Genomic DNA, 26,446 nt, shown 5'->3' with positions numbered 1-26,446 from the left:
ACTCACAAGCAAAACAAACCTCCTCAGAAATTGTAACCAGCTACCTTAATACATTCTGCAAGTATGGTAAATTTTTTGGCCTGTCAGTTAACCCAGAGAAGTCAAGATATCTCATCTTTACTTCAAGTCAGATGATACTGCTGATACTGCATCATCTTTACTCCTGGAATTAGCAGGAAATGTTCTGACTCCCATAGACAGTGTCAAATTCTTAGGGGTAATCCTGGATGCAAATCTCAGTTGTTCAACAAATTCATGCAAACACGAATTTGTTGAACAACAACAAATTCAAGCTCAGTATTCCAAAGCCTTGAGAGCATTCTGGGGAATGAAAATAGATTTGTGCAAAACTTGCAATAAATAAATAATCAAGAAATACCTTGCAACCTATGTCAGTAGTGTGCTCTCTTATGTCGTGGAAGTATGGTTTGCCACACCTCCCACCAGCCTCAAGAAACTATGGGGGTCTCGAATTCTGGGTGCTGAATGCGTCTCATTTAGAATTCGTCATTGATAACGTCATTAGTTGGTCTCACTTTATAGAATTCTCAGGTCCCACTGTCAGAGACCACTGTAGTAATCTTCATGAAAGCAAAAACTCTTCCCTATACCCTCGATGCTAGCCTATTTGTAAAAAAAAAGAAAAAAAGTCAGCAAAACTCTGAGCCCATTGTAAAAATATACACAGCTCACCACTGTGTGTATCCCCTGGAATGGGAGCTGAGAAGAGCAACCAGATTAGACAAACAGGGCTACTCTTACCACAAAAAACTTTGGTTTGCAAAACTGGTGTACTTGGAAATGAGGTACTTGCAAAGAGACCTGATTGAAGGTGCTCAATCAATTGGGTCTTTTTGCAAGCACCTGATTCAAGAGTTTAAGGCTTTAAATGAATTGAGTAAACTTAATGATAATGTATTCTAACTTTTTCTTGGACAACACACACACACACACACATGACAACATAAATTGATAAAGGGTGGCTGTATGATTATATGTGAAAATTTGCTTTTATCAGAGAATAACTGATTATTGGAATCAAACACAAACAAACTATTGTCTGGCATTGTGGAAGTGGGCAGTTTTTTTTTTTTTTTTGTTTGCTTTTTTGTATCATTCGAAAGTACTACTACTAGTAATAGTATCAGTAATAATAATAATAATAAAAGCTAGGTTTCAGTCAGAGTACTCTGGAATTGTGACCTTATACTATCTGAATTGCATTTTCAGACTTTTCTTTGAATTTAACAGAACTAAGTTGGGGGGGGGGGGTCACAAGAGCCAACAGGCCCTGGGGAGAATGCTTCATTAGGCCAGTTTGACATTCTTTGTAGAAGACCATTACTCCCCAAAGTCCAGGACTGTATTTTAAAAGCTCTTTGCTATTTTTATTTTAACACACACACACACCCACCCCATTCTTTTCTTTTTTTTCACCCTTCTACTGTTCTATTCAATTAGACAGCTGAAATCCAGAAACATCGGGACCAGGCAATTGCAGATGTTTGAACAATAAATCTAACCAAGCATGATTTGTCAAAATGGCAAAAAATCCAAGCATAGGTAAATGGGGAACACATGAGAAGCTTACTTGCTACCAATTTCTCTATATGATTTACTTTTTTTTTTTTCTTCTTGTTTTTAAAATTAACTGTATTATTTTATTCTTATTTATTCTTTATCCCCTTGGGCTATTAAAAATTTGGAACCCAGAAACCTAGGCACAGTAAACCCACTGAGGTGACTATCTAAAAAATATTCATATATAAAATACACATATTTTATGTAAGTAGATTATCTCAGAGGTTGATTCATGCCATTTCAGATGCTGCATCTTGTTCATAACCTTGACACAGACCTCAACCAGTCTGTCTCCAACCTTACCTACAGGAATAGTATATTAAAAGCAATGCCTCTGCTACCAGATCTTTTAAATTAAGATCAGAGTGCTCAACTTACCAGTTATCTAAGACTGCACAAGCAAAGACTGGGCTAATTCTGTTGACTGCAATAATGGTTTTAATGACTATTGATATGTGGAGTCAGGCTGAGTGGATAGCTACACAAAATTTACAATTCATGTTAACACAAGGTGACTCGGAAATGCTGTCAAAGAATGTTTGTATTTTGTTTCTTATTTTTACATTTTATAAAGTAATAACTGCCGTGATGTAATGTTTGCCGTTTCAAAATTGCAAAATTTAGTTATTTTAACTGCACAAACATCTATTCGCTGTATATATTACCTTCCAATTAACTTGTTACACTAACATTATTTTACCTGTAATATTCAATCTTATTATGAACCCTCTGGTTGGTATTAGTGCAATGCTATTGTGTAATTATATTTGTAATAAACATGATCTCGCTCTCGCTCTCTCTCTCTCTCTCTCTCTCTCTCTCTCTCTCTCTCTCTCTCTCATACCCTGACAGGCAACTTGTTAATGAAAGAAATCAGAACCTGCAGAATTTTACAATTTATAAGATAAGAGGAAAGCTATAGTATGATGGTGAGATGGGAAATGAAAAAGTGCAACAGAAAGATTGGGCCATTCTGTTGTAAATCCAGAGAATTAGCATGCAAATATTTTTTGTCCCTTAGTTTTGAAAATTTCTATAATAATTTATTTTTTACATAAATACAGCTCTGAGTACATTCTTCTTCCTACTGCTTATTTCTGAGTATTTCAAACAGAGGATTTCAAAATTTTGCTTTTCAATCTTATTTACATAATAAATTATACCTGACTTTATACATATAAAGAATATCAACTTAGAGGATTTTTCTCGTTATAAGGTGAAGAATTCCTAATGCTTTTTTCAAAAATTAAATTATAAATTTTTTTAAAAAGAAAACAGGCAAGAATTTTACCTACCACATGATGTTGTTATAAAGTAGACTTTTGCCCTTTTCATTATCATATCAAAGCCATGGCAACAGGACACCAGCAGACCTTGAAAGTCAAAGAATATAATTAGAAAGTAAAATAAATAAACTGTTGTGTGTTTGCTATAATGAATGTTAGTAAAAAAATTCCTTGCACATAATTTGCTTTAAACAGGAAACTTTAAATTGTAGTTAAAAATATCAGGATGATCTATTAGTTGAAAGATACTTCCTTTCAAGCAATTATTTTGCCTCTAAATGCCTGTCCAGTTCCTCCTTAAATTTATTCAACCTATCAACTTCCACAACGACAGATGGAAGTTTGTTCCAGCAATTAACCACCCGCTGGCTAAAGGCAAATTTCCACATATCTATTCTACACCTGTCTTTTCTTAACTCTAGTAAGATAAGATTTAATTTAAACAAACTGAGTGAAAGCAATAATCATGTTACTTGTGATTTCTGGCTTGTCTTTAAAGATTAAAATTTATACATAAAGTATTATGCTAGTACAGCTTATCAATAAGAAAAGCTATACATTACATGTGCAATATCGCCCTATAAGTAAAATAACATTTCAGAACTACACCCCTTTGGCCACAAAAAAAAAAAAAAAACACATTCGTATGTAGTAGTAGTAGTGGCATGTGCAAGAAAGCAAGTGTATGAGCTTATGCAGCATCAGCCAAAAAAAAAAAAAAAAAAATATCACACCATTGCCTCCAAATGCCTGTCCAGTTCCTCCTTAAATTTATTCAACCTATCAACTTCCACAACGACAGATGGAAGTTTGTTCCAGCAATTAACCACCCGCTGGCTAAAGGCAAATTTCCACACATCTATTCTACACCTGTCTTTTCTTAATTTGAATTTATGCCCCCTTAGGTTCGTAATCTGAACAAATGGAAGGATCCCATCAGAATTCAGCATGCTCAACCCATTCAAGGCCTTATATACCTCAATCAGATCACCGCGCAGGTGCCTAGTCTCCAGCCACTGCAATTTGCAGAACTTAAGCTTCTCTTGGTAAGAGGATCCCTTCATTCCCCTCACCAATCTTGTTGCCCTTCTCTGTACACGCTCAAGTAAATCTACATCCTTCCTAAAATGAGGCCTCCAGATCTACACGCAGTACTCAAGGCGTGGCCTGACCGTTCCCTTATACAGAGGGATAATAACCTCCTTCTCCCTGCTAGCAAAATTCCTATATATCATTGACAAAACCCCATGACCTGCCCTGGCAGCCTGTCTGTATTGCTCAGAAAACTTCATATCTGACTGCACAATTACTCCCAGGTCGTTGTCATTTTCTACCACCGTAAGTGTAGTACCACACGGGGTTACGTGTGGTACTACTTAAGTGTAGGGGTTACTTCTACCCATATGCAGTACTTTGCATTTGTCAAGGTTAAACTTCAGTTGCCACTTCTTAGCCCATCTGCCCAAATTATCTAGATCCTGTTGCAGTAGCACACTGCCATGAATATGTTATGTATATTCATGAAACTTTGTCATACCAGAATGTTGGGTCATTCTGCTAAACAGCATTTCTTCCAAATAGTGAGTTTCCCTCCAACTTGCAACAATCAATAAGCGAAAATTGCAATCGACCATAATAAGACATTCACACTTCGCTGCCCATTCCATTTTTATGTTGAGGCTCTCATCATGCTGTATACAATCTTCTTATCTGCAGCATATGTTCACTTTCATTTTACTATTGCATCAAACTACTTCCCATCACAAAATTTCTCACTGCCATGCATAAGTTCTGAATCCTGGTAAGCTTTTGTCATGCTCAAGAACTTTTGATAAGAAGCATGATTCTTCTCCCCGCTCCAGTCTTGTCTGTTTATCCTCATTATCCCCTATTCTGACAATGGCAAGTTTCAATTTGGTACTGAAAACGTTTCTGTTAGCACCATTACAGATAACCCTCGTATAACACGGTAGTTTGGTACCTACAAAATCTTGTGTAATGTGAAACCGTGTTATACGGGACAAAGAACCAGTACAAAAAGGGGATTACATTCTAAAAGCTAACAAAAATACACCATTTTTTTTTTATAACCATCAGAAACTTTATTTTTATAGTAGTGATAACTAAACAAATGTCTTACCTTACAAACTGTGATACTTATATGTCAGATAATGTACGTTCATTTAATTTTGTTCCTCTTCATCGCTGCTAAGCACAATCCCTTCTGTAGCATCTAGATTTTGTGTATCTTCTGCTCAGTGCCGGATTAAGGCACAGGCTAGCAGGGGCCTTGCCTGGAGCACCATTCTTTAAGGGGTGGCAAATTTTTTTTACAAATCATGAAAAAAAAATAAATAAAATAATAATAAAATAAATAATAATAATAAAAAAATATATCCTTAGTAAAGCGCGTGCCAAAAAATCTTTCTGCCTGGGGCACGAAAATTCCTTGGTCCAGCACTGCTTCTGCGACTTCTCTCTAAAAGTCACAATCTGCATGCTTTGAAGTCACAATTTTTTATGGTCTCAAACAAGAATACGTTTAATAGCACAGAACCTAGGGATCTCCCAACAAAATACAGTGGACTCCCACTTTAAAGATATAAAGCACAAATTTAACTTTATTACTTGACCAATTAACAAAGTTAAATAAGTGAAAATTGGAAGAATATTTTCCAGTCAGAAAAATAAAAATAAATTTACGCTCAAGTACATAGCTTAATTTTTTTTTTTTTTTTTAATGTAAACCCCCAAACACGAGAGGTATTAGAACCTATAGTACTTAGTACTACCGTGCTTGGGTTGGAGGTTGAGAAGACAAAAGAAGATATTTGTTGACATTGGACTTGAACTTCTGTAGACTGTAATTTTCAGGAAATACGTATGAAGTAAGGTGAAGACGAGGAAGATGAAAAGTTGGTTCTGTGAGTCTGAAGTTGGACAGTAAATGGATGTTGGCTGGTGGCGGCACTTGTTTGGACCATTTTGAAAGAGAGAGCGGGAATTATAGAAGCCAATTCAGAAGAACAGTGCCCATGGAAGTATCTGTAGAAGAGGCATGCAGCAAAAACAGTACGTCTATGAGAGAGCGAGTGGAGAGACTCTGTTAGAGATGAATCATTAATTAATTAACCTAACTGCCCTCTTCTGAATGGAATCAAGAAGCCTGAGAGAGGTTTTGGGGGCATCACCCCAGATGTGGGAACAATATTCCATGGCAGGGCGGATTTGCGATTTATACAGAGTGAGCAGCTGTTTGGAAGAAAAGTAATGCCGAGAGCAAAAGAGAAAACCAAGTTTTTTAGATGCGGAGGAAGCAATATTTGTAATGTGCTTGTGCCAAGAGAGATTAGAAGTCAGGGTAATCCCCAAAAGAGATATATCATTTTTCCTAGAAATCGGAATGTCACTAAAGATAAGCATAGGAGCAGAAGAATCCTTTTTGCGAGATATAAGACTAGACTGAGTTTTAGAAGGGTTGAAATCAACTGAGTTGTCTTTGCCCCACTGGAAAATTACCTGAAGATCGGCATTTAAGGAATTGGTAGCAGATTTTCAAGAAATTGAAACTGATTGAGCAGGACAAGGTTTCTCAAAATGGAAAGTGGAATGCAATGTGCTATCGTCGGCAAAACTATGGATAGGATTTCCAGTCAATGGAAGAAGGTCATTAATATACAAGAGGAAAAGTTAGAAGACAGAGAGCCATCTACCATCACCCTCAGTGAGCGATCAGAGAGAAAACTGGATAACCAATTACTAAAAACAGTTGGCAAACCATAAGATGGAAGCTTGTTTAGAAGACCTTTATGCCAATCACGATCAAAAGCCTTTGAGATGTCAAGAGCAAATACTTGTTTCCCCGAACCTTTCCATTGAATTAGTCCACTAGTGGATCGACACTGATGGAATCCATACTGGCAATCATTGATCAGATGGATGGTTTCTAGGTAGTTTAAGAGTTGGTGGCTAACTGATTTCTCCATTACTTTAGAAAGAGTAGAAGTAATTGCAATGGGACGATAATTGGATGGGAGGGATTTGTCACCCTTTATAGGAACTGGCTGGATATGAGCAAATTTCCAAGCAGAAGGAAAAACACCTTTGGAATAAGAAAGTGAAAAAAGGTGGCAAAGAATAGGAGTAAGTTCAGGAGCACAGGTTTTGAGAACAAGTGGAGAAATACCATCGGGACCTGGAGCTTTCTTAGCATCACGATTCGTCAAAATCCTTCTGCCATCCTTTTGACGGAAGACCACAGGAGGCATTGAATGGAGCGTGTTGGGAATGGTGGGAGGTGTTTTACCAAGATCATTAATACATGAGTTGGAAGAAAAATGGGATGCTAGCAGGTCAGCTTTATCCTTGACTGAAGTGGCAACAGAACCATCTGGTTTGGACAGAGGTGGGAGCTAAGATGGGCAAAATTTGCGGCCAATAGCTTTGGCAAGAGACCAGAATGCTCGACTACCATTAGGGCAAGAAGCAAGTTTTCTACTCTTAGCCTGTTCAAACTCTAATTTGGACTGATTAATAACTGCTTTACAATTTTTGCGAGCTTTGGTGTAGGCAGAAAATGAAACTGGAGAATTAGAAACAAGCCAATTACGATATGTAACATTCTTCTCTTCTCTTGAACAGCCTTAGCACATTTACTAGAAAACCAAGGTTTAGTTAAAGGACGAGATTTTAAAGTGGAGTGTGGGATAAAGGATTCCATTCTTGCAAGAATAATTTCACTGACACGATCTGAGCAAACGTTGACATCAGAAGTTTGGAAACAGTAATCTGACCAAGGAAAAGAAATCTTGCATGTCATCCCATTTTGCATCCTTGTAATGCCAAATAACACGAGGTTGGGAATAGCCATGAGATAAAAGTTCCACTGGAGAAGAGACAATCACCAAGTTGTGATCTGAAGTGCCTAAAGGACCTCTCACTTCGACCGTGTACTTAGAAGGGTTGTTTGTGAGAAAAAGATCAAGCATATTGGCTGTATGATTAGGATTATCCGGTATTATTGTAGGTAAATGAACAATCTGTGCAAGGTCATTAGTAATTGCAAAAGCCTCAGCATCTTGACCAGCTGGGTCAGTGTGACTAGAAAACGGAAGCCAGCTGGAGTTGTGAACATTAAAATCACCAAGGAAAATTACCTCACTGTTAGGAAAGTTGGACTAGAGAAAGTCAAGTTGCAAAGAGAGGAAGTCAAAGAGCTCCAAGTGATTAGTGGAATTGAGAGAATGGTAGAGACAACAGATGAATTTGACGCAATGAGGTAGAGAGAGACTTTAAAGCCAGAGAAGATCAAAGAGAGGAGATTCCAAATTGCCAAGTTTCTGAGGGAATATCAGAACGGACATATGCACAAGTACTACCTTTGAGGCGAAAGGAATCATACAGCAAATAATTTGGGCATCTGAGATGAGCAGTAGTTGAATCAATCGATAACTGAGATTCTGTCAGAAAAAGTACATGGGGTTTGGCAGACTGCAAGTGGAAATGGACATCATTGAGTTTAGAATTGAGACCACGTATATTTGTGAAATGAATTAGGAAGTGTTAGATCTTTTCGCAGATAAGCTTGCTCTATTAGTTTGACAATTCATGGTATATTCAATAGCAAGAAAAAGTGCATGGGACATGCTGTATGAAGTAATGAAATTTTTGGATATGGCGTACATAGGGTAAGAATATATCCAGATCCTTGACATAACGTGGCCTCGACAATGCTCCCCGCATACACACTACTGGGACTCCCTCCACCACTACTCACTTGTTACCTCTACTCACTATCTGGCAGAGTATAGGTAACAAGATTATACACTAGCTGATCCGGAAGCCTCCTAGAGAGTTACCAATAGGTTTGGTCTGGTGTACTAACTAGCGGCCGGCCTGCAAACACCGTTTTAGAGCTGTACCCACGAAATGTAAGGAATATTGGATCTCGCCACGATGTTCATCATAACCTCAAAAGTCATCAATCATACTGCATGATGGAAGAGATAGGGAATGGTTGACCGGAACTTAACTCTAGAGACTAAACATGGGTTCCACCACTTCAAGCCTCCAATAAGCAAAGTGGTGGTATTGCACCGGTTGATGAGAGTCATCTACCACCTAGTACTGCCTGGTAACATAGAGGGGCGGCGTTCCCCCATGTGGTGTGGACGCCACACCTCGACCCCTGTTTACGTTGGTTCACACCTGGGTGGTCACTCACCATGTACTTGTGCATGGAGGTTATACCCAGGATTACTAACAGTCTCACCATCGTGAAGGTGCAAGCAGAGGATTTGGCTGTCACAGACAGTCCAGACTTCGCTGAAATTGGGTCCACTTGACTTGAGTGTCACCCGAATATCAGTTCCATCAGCGTTTTAGACTCCCAGGTATCAAGTGCAGCTTGTCTGGCAAATCTGAGAGAATGTCTGTGACAACCTCAAGGACCAAATTAATATATATGTTAATTAACCAAATTAATATGTACTATGTTTATTTACTATGTACATATTAAGATATGCATGTAGCTTAATTAATATGTACATAGCTTAATTAATATGTACATACTAACTCTAATTGATATTTCTGTTCATAGACTTTTTTTTTGGTTGTAAAATTCAAAATAGTAAAAATGATATGCAATTAATAACAAAGAACACGGCATCCAACTGTGAGATACAGAGTAACAAGTTTCTAAAAATTTATTTACTTTTATTTTTTTTATATGATTGAATATTTCATGTAAGGGGAAACACATTTCACCATAATAATGTGAAAAAGCACAGAATTCCAGCTATCTGTACTATAGCAAATGCAAGAAGATCGAGTTTACTACCTGTTTATAATTGATTACACTAACAGAAAAGACCAATAAACTGAAAACTGCAAATTGTTTTTATTGTTTTATGGTAGTGACCTCCAGAAATGAGTTTTAGAAAAATATGATGTAGGTGATAACAACTAGCGAGTCAACAGCAGGGATTCACAAAAAGGAATGGAAACATTGAAAATTACATGTAACATATTAGCAGGGCTTTCCCAGCACGAAAGCTCAAAAATACCGTGTTATGCGAGATTTCCCTCAATTCTCAAACAGTGTTATATAAGTATCATGTTGTGTGAGGATTTCCACAATTCTCAAACTGTGTTAGAGTGAAACCGCTTTGTAAAAGTACCATGTTATATGGGGGTTGCCTGTATATCAATATTAGTTGTCCTAACAAGAAGTTCAAATTTTAACTTATTTTACCGACAACGCTCCTGACATTGCTGTATACACAATTATTATGTATAAACAGTAACCCACCAAGTTGTATGCAGTTTCAATAACATATTTTTTTTTAATTACATGTCCTGATGCCCAAGTTGTGTGAGTGAGGAAGATGAACAAAATCAGTCACACAATATTTGGTGATAAAAGAGACTAGTGCTAAAGCCAATTGATGAGGATACAGATACAACATAAGAATTGAGGAACAGAATTTAAATGAGGGCAGGAGGGAAAGCTTGGAAAATAATGCACACCATCTCAACTGCAACATCCATCACTTCAGAAGTTGATAGTATGCATAATTTGGTGATAAGTGACCGATTTGTTATTTGTTTTTTTTTAGGAGCATTAGCAACTAAGGCCATATTGCTCCGGGATATGCGGTGGTCATTCCCTGACCTTTCCACATCCTCCGTATTTGGTGGTCACGGGCTCGAACCCCAGTCTAATCAAGAAGCGTGTGCTATGCACTGCTGCTCCTTCCCACCTGGCTACGGAGGCGCCGATAAGTGACTGAAGAGCAAGAGTTTGGAACATTGCCAGCATCTTGACTGCATCCCATATGAACTTGTGTACCACATAATAAGAGTTCTTAACATGAAACAGGTGACAACACAATAGGTCCTAAAGTTGTTGACAGTAGATCCAGCAAATTACTCCACAAGGTTTGTGACTATGACTTAGTATTAGTAATGGCCATATGTTATTAGTGGAGTCCCACAGGGTTCGGTGTTAGATCCACTGTTGTTTTGTATATTTATCAATGATATTGATGAAGGTATATCAGGGTTAATGTCGAAGTTTGCAGATGATACAAAGGTTGGCAGGGTTGTTAATTACAGTAATGGCAGTGTGTTACTGCAACAGGATCTAGATAATTTGAGCAGATGGGCTAAGAAGTGGCAACTGAAGTTTAACCTTGACAAATGCAAAGTACTGCATATGGGTAGAAGTAACCCCAGAGAAACGTACCGTGTGGTACTACAATTAAGGTGGTAGAAAATGAGAAAGACCTGGGAGTAATTGTGCAGTCAGATATGAAGTTTTCTGAGCAATGCAGACAGGCTGCCAGGGCAGGTCATGGGGTTTTGTCAATGATATATAGGAATTTTGCTAGCAGGGAGAAGGTGATTATCCCTCTGTATAAGGCAATGGTCAGGCCATGCCTTGAGTACTGCGTACAGGTCTGGAGGCCTCCTTTTAGGAAGGATGTAGATTTACCTGATCGTGTACAGAGAAGGGCAACGAGATTGGTGAGGGGGAATGAAGGGATCCTCTTACCAAGAGAGGCTTAAGTTCTGCAAATTGCAGTGGCTGGAGACTAGGCACCTGCGCAGTGATCTGATTGAGGTGTATAAGGCCTTGAATGGGTTGAGCACGCTGAATTCTGATGGGATCCTTCCACTTGTTCAGATAATGAACCTAAGGGGGCATAAATTGAAATTAAGAAAAGACAGATGTAGATTAGATGTGCGGAAATTTGCCTTTAGCCAGCGGATGGTTAATTGCTGGAACAAACTTCCATCTGTCGTTGTGAAAGTTGATAGGTTGAATAAATTTAAGGAGGAACTGGCAGGCATTTGGAGGGAATGGTGTGATTTTTTTTTTTTTTTTGGCTGATGCTGCATAAGCTCATACACTTGCTTTCTTGCATCAAATGCCACTGCTACTACTACTATGGTGCAAGGAAGCCTAAGGCTTATGCTGCACCAGCATTAAAAAAAAAAAAAAAAAAACCCAATAATAAAAAAATAAAATAATAAAATTAAATAAAATAAATAATTAATAATAATAAGAGAAAAGGAAATACACAACCTATGCATTTCCCTCCTCGTGTAGGTAAATATCCAAATGACCTTTGAATTTCCCCAAACTGTTAGCCTACACAACTGATGTAGGTAATTTATAACTTGACAGCTAAATAAAATTTCATAAAATCCAGTCTAAACATCTCTTCCCGTAACTTGAATTTATGGCCCCAAGTTCTACGATCATTTATAACCATGAAAATTTCATACTCATTCATTTTACTATTGCCTCTAAGGTATCTAGTTTTCAAGCTGTGCAACCTACATATTTGAAGTCTTTCCCTCATAAGGATGCCCTTTTGCTGATCTTACCTATCTCTGCAACCTTTCATGAAGCTCTGTCTTTTTTTTAGGAGCTCCACCCTTGAACACAGTATTCCAAGTTTGGTCTAACGATAGCCTTATACACTGAGTGATCACTGAATTATGACCACCTACCTAATACTTCATAGGTCCTCCTTTTGCCCTCAGTACAGCAGCTATCCGACATGGCAAAGATTCAACAAGATGTCGGAAGTGTTCAGGAGGAATCGCCAACCAAGCTTTGTGTAATGTTGCCAGCAATGCAGGTATGGAGGTAATTGGTGTATCCAGATGCTTGATATGTCTTTCCATAGTGTCCCACAATGCACTGGGGGAGTTCGGAGGTCAATCGATATGCTGGAAGTCAGAACTGTGTTCCTCAAACCATTCCTGCGTAACAAGTGCCCGATGGCTCGGCACATTATCATCTTAGAAGACACCATTGCCATTCGGGGAAAAATGTAACATAGCGGGGTGTACACAGTCAGCAAGCAATTGATGATAGTGGAGACCAGTGATACGTTGTACATGCACCAGGGGTCCAAGTTCCAGCCAGTGAAACATGCCCCGCACCATACAACCACCACAACCGGCCTGCACTTTTGATACCATGCATGATGGATGATGAGCCTCATGTTGTTGACACCAAATCCGTACACGTCCATCTACAGTGTGGAGTAAATAATGTGACTCATCCGACCAGCACACCTTCTTCCAGTCTTCTAACGTCCAACTTGCATGATCTTTGCACCAGGCAAGTCTTTTACGCCGATAAACCTTGGTTAGGAGAGGATGCTGTACAGCCCATACGTGCGAGCATGCGACGCATGTTCATGGCAGATATTGTTCCGGGTTGGCCCACGTTGTACTGGCTAGTCAATTCTTGAACAGTTCTGCACCTGTTCGAGTCATCGGAGCCAATGCTCACCTCTAACTTCAACCTTTCACTGACCTTTGCAGTTTTGCCGTCAGGTCGTTGTTTGACCATTTTTATGCCCGTCCCGATACACTTTAACTATGATGGCTCTCGAACACTGCACCAGTTCAGCCGTTTGGGAAATCAAGGCACCAGCTCATTGAGCTCCCACAATCTGTCCTCTATCAAAGTCTGATAAAACCATCCTTTTACCCATCATGTTTGGAATTTTACTACCTACTATGCTACGTAGGTCAACTAACTGCGCACTCTTGTACCTCATGTGGCCAACGGGTCACATTTAGTTTTTATAAGGGTGGTCATAATTCAGTGATCACTCAGTGTATAATGGAATTACAATGTCCTTATCTCTACTAAAAATGTTTGATAAATCATTGATAGGACGCCATGGGCCTTCCTTGCAACCGGTCTACAATGCTCGGAAAACTTCATGTCTGACGTTATTTTAACTCCTAAGTCCCATTCTTCCACTACTGACTTCAGTTCAACTCCACCAAGTGTGCAAGTTATTTTGGGATTATTGTTTCCCAGGTGTAAAGACCTTGCACTTTGCTCAAAGCATAGCTGCCACTTTTCTGATGTCTATCTAGGTCACACTGTGAAGAAGCTCTATTTGGCAGTGATCATTAACTATTCTACCGATCTTTACAGCATCTGAAAATTTAGACATCGCACCCTGTATCCCTTCATTGATGTCATTTATGAAAATCAAAAATAACAGGTCCCAATACTGATCCTTGGGGAATCCCACTTCGTACATGAACCAATCTGAGGGATAACCATTTATCACAGCCCTCTTCCTCCTTTCCTAAAGCCATCCTGTTATCCATCTGAGGATTTTCCCTGTGATTCCAACCTGTTCCAGCTTATAAAGCAACCACTCATGTGAGACTGAGTCAAATGCTTTGCTGAAATTTAAATAAACATGTTGAAATTATTTCCTAAATCCAGCTCACGAGTGACCTTGTCAAAATAGCTAACTAGATTTATTAAACATGATTTTTGCTTTACAAAACCATGCTGTGTATCTTTAAGAATTCCATTTCCATCTAAATGATCCTGAATTCCACCCTTGTCATTATTTCCATGATTTTGTCTACTACTGATGTGGTAATTTCCTACTACACTCTTAGAACTACCTGTATGTGTTGGCAATACATTGGCACTTTTCCAATCCAACAAAATCTCTCCTGAGCCCATAATTAGCCTTAATTATGGGCTCAGGAGAGATTTTGTTGGATTTTGCTCTCAAAATTAGTCTTAATAGTTTAATGCCACCTCTCTTAAAATTATAGGGTATATGCCATAACCACAAGAGCCTTACTCGGCTGTAGGCTCAAATCTTTTTAGTAAATAATCATGTGATATTTCAATATCACTGATTACATATTTTTCAACTGCACTCCCACAATTTCTCATTGACTTAGAGTTTTTCCTCTGTAAATATAGATGCAAACTGTTAAGTTCATCTGCAACATCAGCTGGGGTATCTAATACTATCCCACGTCCATTACATAAGGGTCTGTACTGATTTGTCCTTCTCTTCTTTGAATTTATATACGTGAAGGATTCCTTATTTCCACTCTTTGCTCTCTTTGACAGCAATTTCTCATAATCTGCCTTTGCAATTTTACACATCAATTTGTAGCTGTTATAGGCTTCAGTACTTTTTATTGCTCTGTAACTTTTCCTTGCCACCTTTTTCTGATGAAGTAATCTGGCAACTTCATTATTCAGCCATCTTGGAATCCTCCTCATGGAGTATTTATTTTAATGGTTTTCAGGGCTTTTGTGATTAATGTTTTAAAAGGTATACCATAATTCAATTGTATTCACTTTCTGTGAAATATCTAAACAGTTAATAGTGGCCACAATTAACTGGGTAGCCATCGTAATTTTCTTTCCTGAAATTATGACCCTTTTCTTTGCTTTTAACTACTGCTACCTCTCTCTTCATTGTCCATCATAGATCTGCATAATCAGTTCCTGCTACTGGTTCCTGTACTTTCAGCCCTATTATGTCATCTGTGATGATCACGTCTAGAATATTCTTTTCCCTAGTACTTTCCTTGACTTGTTGATATGAATAACAATCATCTAGTTGATTTAAAAATTTTGACCCACAGGTTGTTTCCTTCTCTTTTGCTCCAATCAATTAGAAGCAAATTACAATCACCCATAATAAGACATTCACGCTTACTTTCCCATTCCATTTGCAAGTAGAGGCTCTCATCATAATCTTCGCAATCACCTGGCCTGTAGATTACTCATACTGCCATTATACCTTTGCTTCCAACTATCTCATGCCATAGAGATTCTATACTAGCAAGCGTAACGTCTGAATTGGGGAAAGCTTTCATCATACTCAGGCTGCTATTGATAAGAAGCATGACCCCACCACCAGTTCTATCTGTCCTATCCTTCCTAATAATCCTAAATATCCTATCCTTCCTTCTTTTTTGGGTACGAGGTTACTACAACGGTTGGTCAAAAATTTTGCAGCTCCAGGGAATGCTAAGTTTTCATTTATATTTAGTCGTTTATCAACTTAAATGTTATACTAAATTATTTTCTAAAGTAGCTTTATAGTTCTAGCCAAACTCTGTGGTATATTTTGAATTTAGATACAATATTGAAAGCTAATATTTAGTGTTTGTAGATTTTATGTTCGTAACTTGCCGCCATTGTTATACGATACAGAATACTGTAAGGTTTAATGTAAAACTAGATAGCGAAATATATAGCAGTGTATTAGAAATCTGTAAGATTAGTATAGCATTATTAATAAAATTTATTAATCTTATTAAATTTCATTGTTAATTAAATTATACTTAAATGGAATCATGACCCAGACTAGAGAAGCAAAGCAGCGTTCACAGAATCACAATCTAAAACAATGCACAAAATGTGAAATGTTTGCAGAACTGTCTAGAACAGGGCATGATGAAGCCAAGGAGGATGTCTTTGTGTGTGTGTGCTAGGTGCAGGGACTGAAAAAAAATTAGGCACCAACTGAGCGTTCTGATGGGTGTCAATGAGAGTTTGAGGTGTAGGGTAAATGCCCTCGAAGAAATTAATATGAGGGGCCCATCAAGCTCTCAGTTGCCCAACTCAATGCCAAAGCTCACTCCTGTGTATCAGGCAACACAGCGGCAATCTCCAAGGCAGAATGCGCTGGTCCCATAGGAAATAGTTATTGTCGGTGACTCTATTGTCAGGGATACGGGGAATAGAGTATGCAAAAAGGATATGTGGAACAGGACCAGTGTGTGTCTGCCAGGGGCAAAAGTTGACGTTGTAGAGCAGATATCATCTTTTAAGGGCACAAAAGGTGATATTGTTGTACATGTTGGCACTAATGACCTTAAGAGTAAGAGATCTGCGGATTTACTTAACAGTACAGGTCAATGCTGAAAAAAAGTAGCGAGTTAGTGTTAAATTTGAAAATGTTTGCAATTCTGCCCAGACATGATAGGAGGGAGTATATGATGAGAACCTTGTCAATCAATTCGGCCCTGGAGAGACTGTGCAAGGTTCATGGGGTAGAATTTTTTTCAGCGTGGTCTGTGCTTACTAACACGTAGAGGCTCTACGGGGATGGGATATACTTAAATAGAAAGGGTGCAAGAATATTTGCTGATGCTATTGAGGCAGTGTTAGGTGGGTCGGAAAACTGCAAGTTTCACTTTTTGTGAATCACAGAATAAAAGATTAACAGTAGCCACAGGCAGAAGTGAAAGTCATTCTTGCACTGCTTCTATTGTAATGAGCAGCAGTCTAGAGAGCAAGTTGCTGGGGATTTCAAGAGCTGCTTGGAGTCATTATGGAACAAGTAAATACATGGGCTGTGTTAGGGTAACTAAGAGTAAGAACAAGTGCATGTATACTTGCATGTACACTAATGCTAGAAGAATCGTAAAAAAATAGATGAATTTGTAGTGCTGATCAAGATATCAAAGGCAGATATTGTTGGAATATCAGAGACATGGTGTCACACAGATATAAGAAGTGCAGAATTGGATGTTGAGGAGTACAATGTGTACAGAAAGGACAGGCAGGGTAGGAAGGGGGAGGGGTTATGCTGTTGGTTAAGAAACAAAATCTAAGTGCATCCAATTGATGTTGGTGGACAATGTAATGTTGGTTCTGTTTAGTGTGACATGAGCACTGGGAAAGGGAAAATGAGAGTAGGAGTATGTTATAGGCCTACTGATGCTTATGAGTACAATGAACAGTGGTGCAGAGAAAATAGAATGGACTAGTAAATCAGAATGTCTTGTAATAGGGGATTTTAACTTTCCAGATATTGACTGGAACTTGTGAATTGGTCACTTGCATGCTAGCAAGACTTCTGTGGATTTATTGGAGGATTGTTTTCTACAGCAACATGTTTGAGGGGCAGCCAGAGGGAGTAATAACCTTGATCTGATTATCAGCAGTGATGAAGCATGATGAAGATGTGGGATTTACTTAAAGATGTGACTGCAATCAAAGGTAAAGAGAAGGGTTTTTGTTTTCATAAGAGTGACTACAGAGGTCTCAGACAGTTTTTAAATTCTACAGAGTGGGATCAACTGATGGTGTTACCAACGTTGAATTCTAAATAGGAAGCGTTCAGGGACTTAATCTTGGAGGCTACTAGGCTTTCATACTAACTAAGAAATACTGTTCAAGGTTGAGACACAAATGGATGCTGGATGAATTAATGAGGCTAGTGGCAGAGAAAAATGCATGGAATGCATATAAATTATCAGGCAACACAGAAGCCTATGACAGATACAAGCTAGTCTGTAATCAAGTCACAAAGGAGGTTAGACAGGCGAAGGCAGATTACGAGAAATCTTTGGCAAAGGACACAAAGAAAAACAGCAAAGAGTTCTTTACTTAAGTAAACTTTGGAAGGAAGGGGATGAATCAGATTGGTATACCTAATATAGACGGTTAGACTATTGATGATCCTGCTCAAGTAGCTTATAAACTGAATGAGTATTTTGCATTGACATTCACACACGAGAAGTCATTCAAGGAGGGAAATGCCAGAAGTTTATCAAACTCAAACAGGAAACTAAGTGATTTTGTGATAACTGAGAGCAAAGTGGAGGAAAAATTGTTGAAGTTAATCATAAAATTGGCACCTGGGGCATATGGAATCTATCCAATTATAATGAAGGAAGCAGCAAGGGAAGTAAGCAAACCCTTAGCCATAATTATGCGAGCATCCTTAGAGTCAGGGGAGATCTCCATGGACTGGAGATGTGCAAATGTATCCCCAATTCAAAAAGGGTGTTCAAAGGGTGACACAAATAATTATAGACCTGTTAGTTTAACTTCTGTTCCGGGTAAAATAAAAAGTCACTAGTTAAAGAGGTGATACAGGATCACCTAGACAAGACTGCAGTAATATTTCAGACACAGTATGGGTTTGTTAAGGGGAAGCCTTGTGTGACCAATTTGATTGGATACTACAATGTGATAACAAAGGAACTGGATGCAAAAAATAATTTTGATATCATATACTTGGATTTCAGGAAAGCTTTTGATACTGTTGCACATGGAAGACTGCTGTACACATCGCAGTGGTATGGCATTAAGGGCAAGTTGCTGCAGTGGATAAAGGGATGGTTGAGTGGGAGACGGCAGAGAGTGGTAATAAATGGACACTGCTCTACGTGGATTAATGTTAATTGGCGGAGTCCCTCAGGGTTTGGTGCTGGGCCCATTGTTCTTTTGTGTATTTATCAATGATATAGATGAAGGTATATCAGGCTTAATGTCAAAGTTTGCAGATGATACAAAGGTTGGCAGGGTTGTTAATGACATTAAACACACCATGCTACTGCAACAGGATTTAGAAAAGTTAGGTAGATGGGCTGAGAAGTGGCAACTGAAGTTCAACATTGACAAATGCAAAGCACTGCATATGCACAGCAGTAACCCAAGAGAAATGTACCAACTGTGGTACTACACTCAGAGAAGTGGAGAATGAAAAAGACCTGCGGGTAACTATGCGGACAGATATGAAGTTTACTGAGAAGTGCAGACAGGCTGCAGATCAGGTCATGGAGTTTTGTCAATGATATATAGGAATTTTGCTAGCAGAGACAAGGAGGTGAAGATGCCTCTGTAGCCAGGTGGGCAGGAGCAGCAGTGCGTTGCACACGCCTCTTGATTAGACCAAGGTTTGAGCCTATGACCACCAAATATGGAGGATGCAGAAAGGTCAGGGAATGACCACCACATATGCCCGGAGCAATATGGCCTTAGTTGCTAATGCTCCTAAAAACTAAAACAACAACAAGGAGGTGATTATCCCCTTGTATAAGGCAATGTTCAGGCCACACCTTGAGTACTGTATACAGGTCTGGAGGCCTCATTTTAGGAAGGATGTGGAGTTTCTAGAAAGAGTACAGAGAAGGGCAACAAGATTGAGAGGAATAAAGGGGTGCTCTTACAAAAAAAAGGTTTAAATTCTGCAAAGTTGCAGCATCTGGAGACTTGGCACCTGCAAAGTGATCTGATTGAGGTGTATAAGGCCTTGAATGGTTTGAGCAAGCTCAATGCTGACAGGATACCTCCACTTGCTCAGACTAAGAACCTGTGCTGGCATAGATTCAAATTGAGGAAAGACAGTTGTAGAATAGATGTGTGGAAGTTTGCCATTAGCCAACGGGTAGTTGATTGCTGGAACAGACTTCCATCTGTTGTGGAAGTTGATACCTTAAATAAATTTAAAGCTTAACCAGACAAACATTTGGAGTGACCGAATGTGTGAAATGGGACGGGATTTTTTTTTTTTTTTTTCTCCCTTTGGCTGATGCTGTATAAGCTTGATTTCTTGCATCATATGCCTCAACTAATGTTAATGCTAAATAAATTGTACATACCATACTGAAACTCATCATCCCCTATTTCTTGATGGCACCATGTTTCTGTAAGCTCTATTACATCAGTGTTACTTGTCCTGTCCCAACCAGCAGTTTGAATTCACCCATTTTAGCAACTTCTAACAGTACTGTATAAACAATTGACTTAATGTTCTTATATAGTTAACTACCCTGACACACCACTTCAAGTTATTTAAGCTTGCTTCCCTGGCATTAACTTCATGCTCATTTGAAACATTTCTGTCCTCAGAACATCTTGCTAATATGATCTATTGCAGTAACAAACAAGGATGCTTAAGGTAAGTGCAAGCGTTACTTTGACTAATGTCATCAGATAAACGTGTATTGCTGTGCAACTTTTCCATGCTGCCTTTTTTCTGATCAAGTAATCTCACAACTTCATTATTCATCTAGCTTGTAATCCTCTTTATGGAGTATTTTTTTAATGGTATATATGCATTAAAGGCTTCTATAATTAATGTTTTAAAGACATACCATAATTCAATTGTATTCCCTCTCTGTGAGATATCTACCCAGTTAAGAGGCCATGTAGCACCTTAAGCCATCGTAATTTTCTTTCCTGAAATTATAACCTTTTCCTTTGCTTTTAACTACTGCTAGGTCCCTCTTTGTCGTCGTAGAACTCTGTAATTATGTTAATTACTTCCTGCTATTGGTTCCTGTACTGTCAGCACTTTGAATATTCTTTTACCTAGTATTTTCCCTGACATTGATACAAATAACAATCATCTAGTTGATTTAAGAATTTTGTCCCCCATGTCGAGTTTCCTTCTCATTTGCTCAAATCAATTAGAGGCAAATTAAAATCTGCCATAATAAGACATTCACACTTACTTGCCCATTCCATTCGCATGTAGACGCCCTCATCATAATCTTCACAATCACCTGGCAATAGATTACTCCCACTCTCATTATACCTTTGCTTCCAACTATATCACACCATACAGATTCTATACTAGCATGCGAAACTTCTGAATCAGGGAAAGCTTTCATTGTGCTCAGACTGCTTTTGGTAAGGATCATGACACTATTACCCCTTCTGTCTGCCCTATTCTTTCTAAATACATTGTACATACCCTACTGAAACTCATCATCCCCTATTCCCAGGTGACACCACATTTATTTAAGCCCTATTATGTCAGTGTTACTTGTCCTAACCAGGTAACCAGCATTACTTGTCCTAACTAGCACAAGTAATGTGGTGTTCAAATTCACTCATTTTATTCACAACACTCCTGACATTACTGTATAAACAATTAAGACTTGGTGTTCTTTATAGTTAGCTACCTTGATACACCCCTTGAAGTTATTTAAGTTTGCTTCCTTGGTGTTAGCTAACTGTTCATTTGAAACATTTCTGCCCTCAGAATATCTTGTTAATATGATCTGTTGCAGTAACAAACAAACAAGAACTCTTGAGGTATGTGCAAGCATTATTTTGACCAATATTATTAGATAAAAGTGTATCTACATTACCCTTGTCCCCCAAAACTAGCAGTTTCCCTGAACCTTTATAAACAACTTCTCCTCATTCTGATGGAAGGCTGCAATTTGAAGAGATTCATCACTGATAAAAATGATTCTTCAGTCTCTAATCTAGGAAATTTAGTATTTGGTATAAATGAATGCTTGAAAATCTAATTTTACATTTTTACTTTCTGATTGTTACTGATGGCAAGATATGTTGAAACAATTCTTAAGACCATTTCTTCTGCCTTTCCTATGGTCTATCCCAAATACTATTTTCCAGCAGGACAGTGCGCACTCACATAGCTCTCAAAATGAGACAGTGCCAAGGAATTGTGCCTATGATGTTTATTACATGATTCCTTGGCCTACACATTTGCCAGCTATTTGTCACCCATCAAATACATGTGGGATATGATTTGGCATTCACCAACCTCCCCCCTCAAATCACTTAAAACTGCTGCTGCTCAACTCACAGTATGAGTGCAAGGGAGCATAGCTTAATATTTAAGGAAGGGTCATTGATGTTTGCTTAGAACAGATATGTGATCTATATTTGCTCTCAATGAACTCAGGTGCATAAGTTGTTTTAGCCAGCACTATAAACGTGAATGCCTTTATGGAGATATATTTAGATCCAGTTTGAGAGTGAAAATTAATTGCTGCAAAGAGAGAGGTGAGAAAACTGCTGGAAACATTGAAAACCAGGATGTCTGGTCACCCTAACTTACAACCATCCTTACTACCCATACCTACTTTTGCTCTTAAATTAGGGTGGATAAACATTTTATTCCAACTACAGATGCTATGTCAGTCAGCTGTTAATGTGGATGGAGATGTTTGTGGATAACAGTGCAAGAGGCCTATTGTTAGACCACACTTGGAATATTGTGTCCAAGTGTGGAGACTGCACCTAAAAAAAGATATCAAGCTTCTTGAAAGGGTCGGCAAAAGGAAGTCCTAATGAGGAAAGATTTCAGATATGTGGGTTTCACAGCTTGGAAGCTAGGCACCTCAAAGGCAACTTGATTGAGGTGTTAGGACTGAGAGGCTATAGTGAAATTAATGAACATGAAATTTTCATGCTCATTGAAATTTTCATGCTGGTTATAAATGATTCTAGAACTAGGGGCCATAAATTAAAGTTATTACAGGGAGAGTGTTAGTTGTCTGACGGCATCAGGGGTCCCCCCCCCCATCTCCGCAAGTTATGGAGAGAGATGTTTATACTGGATTGCAGAAAGTTTTATTTTAGCCAGCAAGTAATAAATTACTGGAATAAGTTACCTAAATGGGTGTCAAAAGCTGACAGTTTGAGGAAATTCAAAAGTCAGCTGGATAGTTACCTATGGGAGGAGGGAAATGCATAGGTTGTCTGTTTCCTTTTCTCTTATTATTATATTAATTATTTAATTTTATTTTATTATTTATTTTTATTATTTTTTGTCTAGCACAGCATAAGCCTGAGGCTTCCTTGCACCATATGGCCAATACTAACACTAAACTCTGAATTGAATATCCTTTTTACAGTCATGTTCATATCAATGCTCAAATTTCTACCTCACAGAGCAAACTAGTGTAACTCAAAAGCACACATTTAGTTTGTAGCAATGCTTAAATCATCAGAATGGAGGCCATATTTTTATTTTTATTTCCACCTGTATTGGTATGAGGTTTAACCACACAAGGGCTAGTGAGACCAAATTGTGTCTGTCTACAGTTTATCTACAAGGAGGGTGTACTTTTTGAATTATATACAAATTTACAGGCTAATATGCTTAAGTATAATAAGAGTTCTTCTATATCTGCATCATTTCCAAGGAAATGGGATAAAACTTGTGCTTGGTTCAATCTGCAGAATGACTGGAAGGTGCTTGAGCAGATAAATAACAAGGAGAATCGACCAGTAAATGGAGTGTGCAATGAGCATGATAGGATGTGCACTGGGGAAGATTTTCTCCCAATAACAAAAGAGAGATGTTTAAGATGAGTATGATCAATTCTCAGTCTTGCCAATACCAGTTCCTCTCATCTGTTTTGTCTGAATCCGGAGAGCTACCTTGGATCTCGTTTTAGCTGATAAAGTTTGTTGTTCATATTACTTTTTCAGATCTGCGTTCAGTTATTAATAGGCCTTGTGAATTACTGACTTTAATCTCTATAAGGAACCTAAAGGTATTGTATGTGATATCATATGGACCTGGTCTTTCTGCCAATTCTACCTCTTTGTCATTTAAGTTCTAACACTGATTGTGTTAGAGTTTTGGTGTTGCAGTACCATTTTTAAATATGTGCTGTGTATATTTGGTGATATCCAGACCAGCATAACCTAAGGTAATACGAAGAAACTCACATTATCTGGCCTTTATGGAGATTGTATTGCATCCTGTAGCTGGCTCCTTACTAACAGGTTAAACCATGTGAAAGTGAACACTGGATAAAGCCCCCTAATCTCCCACACAAGCCTATTTTAGGAGATTAGCAAGTGTGGGAATCTGGTAGCAACTGAGTCAGCTGCCTGCTGAGAATGGAAATAATGTACATACAGAAGACAAAAATAGTACCACTGACTTAGTGGATATAGTGTTTTCTAATAGCTTTGGGGTTTCTCCCCCAACTCTGTAAAGTAGCTATGGGATGCAATGCAATCTCCATAAAGGCCAGATAATGTGAGTTGCTTCGTATTATATTAGGTTATGCTGGTCTGCCTCCTGGTCCAAGGACTAGTAAAACACCACAGTCATCAACAAGTTGATCAACAAGGGCAAAGTGGGCCAGGTAGCAAGGTTCTCTGGTTGGGCAAACCCTGGCATTGCCTGAGCTTGCCAGGGAGGCCTCATGGGAAAAAAAAAAGAGTGGAAAAGAGTGATAGGTTGAGTTATAGATGATAGGTGAAGGTAAAGGTGGTGATAAGAAGACTTCCACCAGATGTTAAAGAGATAGAGGAGCTCCTGTGGATGCAATCCATTCTTCACAGGGGAGACTGTTAAGAACAGGTAAAGTATTTAGGGTGGTAGAGATCACCAGGTGAAAGTTAGGGGATGAGGTGGGTGGTGGTGGGGGGACAAAGTCATAGCATGAAGGGTGCACTATGTGGGGGGAGGAGTGTTGCTATCATGCCATTGGTTAACAATCCCATACCAGCCAGACCATCTGGAGCCAGCATCAGCATTTAATGCTGTGCCAGCAAAGTGAGTTGGCATGACATGAGCAGTGGTGGGGAGGGGGGTTAATCTGGTGTAGGCTTCCCCCAAAAGGGAGAAGAGGATATTTCCATTCAAGAACACACAACTTTCATACCAGCCAGTCATATATCTATCATGTTTACATGCAGACAATATAATTTTTTTTTTAAACAAATATTCAGGTGCATGAAAACATAGGTACATCCCCCATGCATATTTCATTTGTCCAGCAGTCTCTTCCCTTGCACCCTGATTTACAGTAGTAGTTCATCTGTCAGTACACTTTCAGGTAAAGTTGATTTCAAAACTACTCTAAGAATGATTGTACAGTTGGTCGTCGACTTACGACCGACTTCCATTCTGACTGACAGGTCGTAAGTCGATCTGGTCGTATGTCGGCCATATATTTATTAACAGTATTTTTTAACCTTTTTAATCTTTTTATCATCTTTATGATTTATTTTTATAATCTTTTATTTTTCATTTTAGATACAGTAATGTTTTTATCTTTTACTCAGCGATACTGAATATACCTTCGTTTCTAAGGCTAGGCTATATCTCTCTCTCTCTATGAGGTTAAATTCAAACCTTCTCTACATTTTAATTGGTTTATGTGCCTCCTCACCTGGGTTGTGGGTGTCACCAGTAGTGATTTCCTGATTTATTATTAATTTATTTATTTATTATTTTTTTTTTTGTGGTCGTAAGTCGCATAGGTTGTAAGTCGACGACCAAGTGTATATTGTGGAAGACAGAGTCAGTTACAGCCATTTATCCTGTGATTTATGTGCAACAGATATTTTGCTGATGTGCCTACTGGGAAAGCACTATCACTGCCAGGTTAAACTGAATATATGTTTTATTGCACAAAGAAATTGTACAGGAATTTTCTTCACACCCTAACAAAGAGTAAATCTTTAGATCTATATTTTATCTTCATTACAGGTAATTGGCATACAACGAAAAACCTAACTCTTATTTTTTAAACACTCCCTGAAACTTGAACAGATTGTGAAACTTTGGGGGGGGGGGGTCATACTGAGTTGTGTTTGGGAATCCTGCATGATACAAGCTGTTTCTAAGATTTAGCTCAAAGAGTTTATGAGTAGGAATGGCAATTGTATTAACCTTAATGGACGTTTTCCCATACAGTCATTCTTGTACTTAAAAAAATCTTGTCCCAAAATTAAATATTTATAAATTTAAACAGAATAATCACTGAAGTTACTATTATTATATATTATTAGGATAATAAAAAATAGAAAAATTGTATGGTCATCATATCTACATAATCTCAACTCATACCAGGAACCAGAATATCTCCAAATCCTAGCAAAGAATACTGCTGGTAACACACCGATAAAGGATTTTGCTGGAAATGGGGAATACGCAACACCATGGGAAGCTGAAATTAAATTTGCATTAAAATTAAAAACATTAAATTAAAACTTAAATTTCATGAATCAAATCAACAGATATTCACAAAAGCAAAAAAATGCATGTAAGTAATCCTATTTTAGATGGTAAGAAAGTAAATAAGAATATGTTAAGGTATTAATCATAATAAAACCATAATAAAATTAGCCATAATTTTCTATTGATTATCAGGGTGTTTTTTTTTTTTTTTTTTTTTTTTTTGGTAGTTGTTGGCACATAGGCTTCTGTGGCCATAATGCACCTCCAAAGGTTTTTGCAGTACTT

The 26,446-nt window shown here is 38.3% G+C and overlaps 1 protein-coding gene across 1 annotated transcript in view; it reads right to left on the bottom strand.

The window, feature by feature from the left end:
- LOC150081117 (signal peptide peptidase-like 2B) overlaps positions 1 to 26,446 on the bottom strand; it is a 172,839-nt gene that overhangs the window by 23,472 nt on the left and 122,921 nt on the right. The window contains exons 12-13 of the mRNA XM_090381216.1: positions 26,051 to 26,150; positions 2,877 to 2,954 (exon numbers count right to left, since the gene is read on the bottom strand). Of these exons, the coding sequence (XP_090237342.1) occupies positions 2,877 to 2,954; positions 26,051 to 26,150 (178 nt within the window). The remainder of the gene's footprint in view (positions 1 to 2,876; positions 2,955 to 26,050; positions 26,151 to 26,446) is intronic.

Source organism: Mastigoproctus giganteus, chromosome 9 (assembly GCF_048544385.1).
Source record: "Mastigoproctus giganteus isolate SK-2022 chromosome 9, ASM4854438v1, whole genome shotgun sequence".
In the NCBI taxonomy this organism is placed as follows: domain Eukaryota; kingdom Metazoa; phylum Arthropoda; class Arachnida; order Uropygi; family Thelyphonidae; genus Mastigoproctus; species Mastigoproctus giganteus.
The sequence above is the reverse complement of the archived record's forward strand: the minus strand, read 5'-3'. Positions and strand labels throughout refer to the sequence as shown.